The sequence below is a fragment of the Wyeomyia smithii genome, chromosome 3 (assembly GCF_029784165.1).
Source record: "Wyeomyia smithii strain HCP4-BCI-WySm-NY-G18 chromosome 3, ASM2978416v1, whole genome shotgun sequence".
Taxonomy (NCBI): Eukaryota; Metazoa; Arthropoda; class Insecta; order Diptera; family Culicidae; genus Wyeomyia; species Wyeomyia smithii.
The window spans coordinates 24,095,426-24,100,355 of record NC_073696.1 but is presented as its reverse complement, the minus strand read 5'-3'; the positions used below and the strand labels follow the sequence as shown (position 1 = coordinate 24,100,355).

At 32.8% G+C, this 4,930-nt stretch overlaps 1 protein-coding gene across 1 annotated transcript; it reads right to left on the bottom strand.

Moving 5' to 3' along the window:
• Positions 1–2,222: 2,222 nt before the first annotated feature.
• On the bottom strand, positions 2,223–3,245 carry LOC129728177 (uncharacterized). Its single transcript, XM_055686594.1, has one exon. The coding sequence runs from the start codon at positions 3,243–3,245 to the stop codon at positions 2,223–2,225; it is 1,023 nt and encodes a 340-aa protein (XP_055542569.1).
• Positions 3,246–4,930: the final 1,685 nt, after the last annotated feature.

Genomic DNA, 4,930 nt, shown 5'->3' with positions numbered 1-4,930 from the left:
TAATGCAAATGCATGCTTGCTTATAGCGACGCTAGCGGCATTACTGCCCACTAAGCAAAATTTCAAATAATCGTAATTTTTCTGGTCGATGGAATCATCATCGAGTATCACGTCTGTTTGTCTGTGTTTCAGTCATAACTTCTCTGATTATTATATATTAATTATATTTTATTACTTTAACATCTTCATTTTCATTTATGGATTTTGACTTCCTGATTTTTACATTGTCAGCCTTACTTCTTCATTTCAAATTTTTTAATTTTTTGTTTTTCACTTTTACTTCGGCATCTTTAGAATTTTCACTTTTTCATTCCCGTTTCTTCATTTTAACTTATTCATTTTCACAGCTTCACTTTTACTCCTTCTTTTTCATATCGGCATTTTAACTTCTATATTTTTGCTTTTTATTTTTACTTTCACGTAACATCTTTACTTCTTCAGTTTATCTACCTCATATTTATTTCTTCATCTCTAGTTCGTCATTTTTACTTTTGATTTTGACTTCTTAGTTTCTACTTCTTCATTATCACGTCCTAATTTTATTTTTTTTTTGTTTTTATGCTTCGTTTTCTTTTCTTGATTTCTATTTCTTTATTGAAATTTCTTAATTATGGCATCTTTTTAATTTCTACTTCTAAAATTTTACTACCTCAACAAATGCATCTTTTTAATTTATTTATTTCTCTTGTTTGTTTCAAGTTCTTCTGTTTTTGCTTCTACCTTTCAATTCTATGCATAAATTCTTTACTTTTACTTCTTAATTTTGTCTTCCTAATATGTACTTTTTCATGTTTATTTCTTCATTTCTAATTTTTAATTATTTGTTCTTTGTTTCTACTTATGAATCATTGATTCTTCATTTTTGCTTCGCAATTAAATTTCTTTCTTTTCACACCTCCCTTCTACTTCTCTTTTTTCACATCTTTACGCCTTCATGTCTACCTATTCATTTTAACTTTCTTATATTTGCTCCTTCATTTTTTTCTGCAACTTCGTCAAAGTTAACAAACTTTTCAATTCTCAACTTTCACTTCTTAAATTTTATTTCTTCTTTATTACGGTTTCATTTTTACTTCTTCATCTATACAGCATCATTTTCATTTCCTGATTTTTATTTCATCTTTTATGATTCTTTATTATTTCATCTCTTCGATTTCTTCTTCCTAAATTTGACATCCTCGTTAACATTTTCAATTTAAATTACTAATTTTGTTTCTTCGTTTCTCGTTCTGTTCTTCGCTTTCACTTTTTTATTGTTAATAACGTCTTTTAGAGCGGGGGCCTAGTGTGGTTGGTAACGTCTCTGCCAACCACGCTCGACGCCTGGGTTCGAATCCCACCGCCGACATAGGTGTCGATGGTTGTGAGGTGGCGTGATCCACTCACAACCAACCCAACTGGTCTAGATTCAATCCTAGCCGACACCGGGAGATTTTCTGAGGCGAAAAATCTCTGGGATCACGCCTTTCATCGCATGAGAAAGTAAAGCCGTTGGCGCCGGTCCGTTAATAAACGGGTCGTGAGTTAGGGTCCTGGGTGTGGAGTCGCCTCCCTGGGCGCCGGTGATTGGCCACAACAGTGGCGGAACTAGACCGACGGAAAATAAGCGAGAATCAAAAAAAAAAATAACGTCTTATTTTCTCTTATCATACGTCTTCATGTTTTTCTTTTTTTCATTTTTAATTCTTCATCACAACTTCTTTATTTTCACTTCTGCATCTTTAGATCTTCATTTTAACTTCCTCATTTTTGCTTCTTCATTTTTTCTTCGTCATATCTAGTGCTTCATTTCTAGTTCGTTTGTTTTACTTTTTAATTTTCTCTTTTTAATTTTCACTACTTCATTAGAACGTCCTAATTTTTATTTCTTCATTTTCAATGCTTCGTTTTCATGTCTTCATTTTTACTGCTTCGTTTTCATTTCTTGATTTTGTTTTGTTCTTCAGTTTTTGCTACTACAGTATAAAGCTCGATAGAAGGCAACTTTATTTTTATTTTCGTATTCGTATTTTCGTATATATCGAGTTACGTTATATAGAAGAAAAAAAATTTTTTTTCAAATTTATACAAGAGTGTTAATGGTTAAATATTAAACGGGACACAAACACTTATGGTTCTTACAATGTAAAAAAAAAAAAAAAATTTTACCTTTTTTACCGACCGGTTTCGGGTAAGCTGTTACCCATCTACGGGGCGATGTCCAACTAATTAGTAGGAGAGAGTTACAATTTCAGTTTGGTGAGGTGGAAGAGAGGCGATAGTATGGGAGCATCATCCTCGTTCATAAGCGGCTGTTCCGATGTCATGATATGCATCGACTCCCATGCATTAAGTTGCGACGATTTCCTAATATTTTTCAAAATTTTCGCGTTGTCCCAATCGACATTGTGTTGGAGGGAGATAGCATGACTTGCCACACTTGACTCGTTGGCTCGTTTGTTGGCAACAGCTTTCTTATGCACTTTTAAACGAACTTTGAACTTGCGCCGTGTTTGGCCAATGTACACAGCTGCACAATCCTGGCATTCAATTTTGTAGATTCCAGACTTCTCATTAGACGGAATTTTATTTTTCGCGTTACACAAAAGATCACGTAGTCTGTTTTCACTTTTGTGAGTTACGTGGTAGCCGTGCCTTTTAAGGGCGTTTTTGATCCGGTTTGTAACTTTTGCGTAGAATGGCATGCTGATCCTCTCTAAATTTTCTTTTTCTGGTTGCAGAGTGGTGACTTCGCGTTTGTGTTGTTTCCGTTCGTGTGTGCGGATAATTTTTTCCACAAAATCTTCGTCATATCCGTTTAACTTGGCCGCTTTTTTAATTTTTTCCTTCTCTATCATGTACTCATCTTTCTCCATCGGTACACTAACAAGGCGATGGGCCATGGAGTGAAAAGCCGCTTGTTTTTGGGCTCCACAATGGTTAGAGTCCGAAGTGATGTACCGGTCCGTGGATGTTGGTTTCCGGTAGATGCCAAATTTTAGCGAGTTGTCAGGTTTCCTAGATATGATCAAATCTAGGAAGGGAAGTTTTTTATCCACTTCCTGTTCTACGGTGAATTTGATCGTCGGATGTCGAGTATTTAGCAGCTCTAGTGTTTGTTCTAAATGACGTTCTTCTACGATGGCAAAAACATCATCGACGTACCGCTTCCACACGCGGGGAAACACAATGTCGATTGGGACAACGCGAAAATTTTGAAAAATATTAGGAAATCGTCGCAACTTAATGCATGGGAGTCGATGCATATCATGACATCGGAACAGCCGCTTATGAACGAGGATGATGCTCCCATACTATCGCCTCTCTTCCACCTCACCAAACTGAAATTGTAACTCTCTCCTACTAATTAGTTGGACATCGCCCCGTAGATGGGTAACAGCTTACCCGAAACCGGTCGGTAAAAAAGGTAAAATTTTTTTTTTTACATTGTAAGAACCATAAGTGTTTGTGTCCCGTTTAATATTTATTCGCGAGTTCTCACGTTGCACTAAAATTTAAAATTTAAAGTGTTAATGGTTACTCAAAGATGCGCGAAAACCTATTTTTCATAAACTATCAGTATTTTTAAACCTTTAAACCTTCTTATGTCCATTTAGTGAAAATTTAAACAAGCAAAAAGTTTTTTTTAATTGATGCAAGACTGCGAATTGTTACTGAAGGATGCGTGAAAACCTATTTCCTATCGCCTATTAGTATTTTTAAACCTTCTCTATGCCCGTTTTGGACAATTTTTGCATTGGTTTCATTGGTTTCAAAACTTACTACAAGCAATTTATAACAATTTATAGCCCAAGGCAGCAATTGAAGCAATTTATAGCCCAAAAAAAGTTGCTGTATCATTTATTTTCAATTTCAATACATTTTAAAAAGTTACGTTATATCGAGGTAAAAGTTACGTTATATCGAGGTTGCCTTATATCGAGGTATAACTGTACTTTTTTATTTATTCATATTAACGCCTTCATTTTTTTCTTTTTATTTCTTGCCTTTCTGTTTTATTTAATTTAACTTCTTTATTTCTACTACTCATTTTCTTCTACACTTGTTTTTCTTAATTTTTACTACTTCTTTTAGACTTCTTCTACTTCGTTTCTTCTTCTTTATATTCAGTACTTCAGTTTTACTTTTCAATTTCTACTTCTTTTTCACTTTGTTTTTGCTTCTTCATATTTACATATTAATTTGTATAGTTTTTTTAATTTATTGTTTTTCAATTCGTTATATTTACTTCATATTTGCTTCCTCGTTTCTATTTCTCTCTCTCAGTTTGTTACTCAATTTCTACGTCTGCATTTGTATCTCTTCATTCTTTCTAATTTCTCGATTTCAACCTGTTAGTTTCTACTCCTTCCTTTTTATTTTTTTTTTAATTTCTTTTCATCTTCATTTTAACTTTTCCATTTTTAGTTTATCATAATTGCTCATATCTTCTTCTTCATTTTTATTCTTCTATTTTTGTTGTCGTATTTTCATTGTCTCTTTTTACGGTTTCTTTCTTATCCTAATTAATAGTTCCTAATTTTCAATTTTTTGCTGTTCTATTCTTCTTTCATAATACAGGTCGGACTCGATTATATACAGTCTCCGAAAAATTTTCACTGTATATAATCGAATCCTGTATATAATCGAATCAGAAAAAAAAATTTTTTTTTGTTTATTTTGCATAAATATTTTGTTGTTTTTGAATAAATAAGTAGGATTTTTGTGACTAACCCCCTTAAAGTCGCAACAAACCTTTCTTACAAAAATATATGTATATATAATCGAATCAGAAAATTTTTTTTTTTGTTTATTTTGCATACATCTTTTGCTGTTTTTAAATAAATAAGTAGAATTTTTTTGACTAACCCCCTTAAAGTCGCAAAAAACCTTTCTTACAAAAATATATGTATATATAATCGAATCAGAAAAATTTTTTTTTTGTTTATTT

Bases quoted from the DNA above. Each gene is read 5' to 3' on its own strand.
- LOC129728177 (XM_055686594.1), bottom strand. From the start codon at position 3,245: ATGCATCGACTCCCATGCATTAAGTTGCGACGATTTCCTAATATTTTT.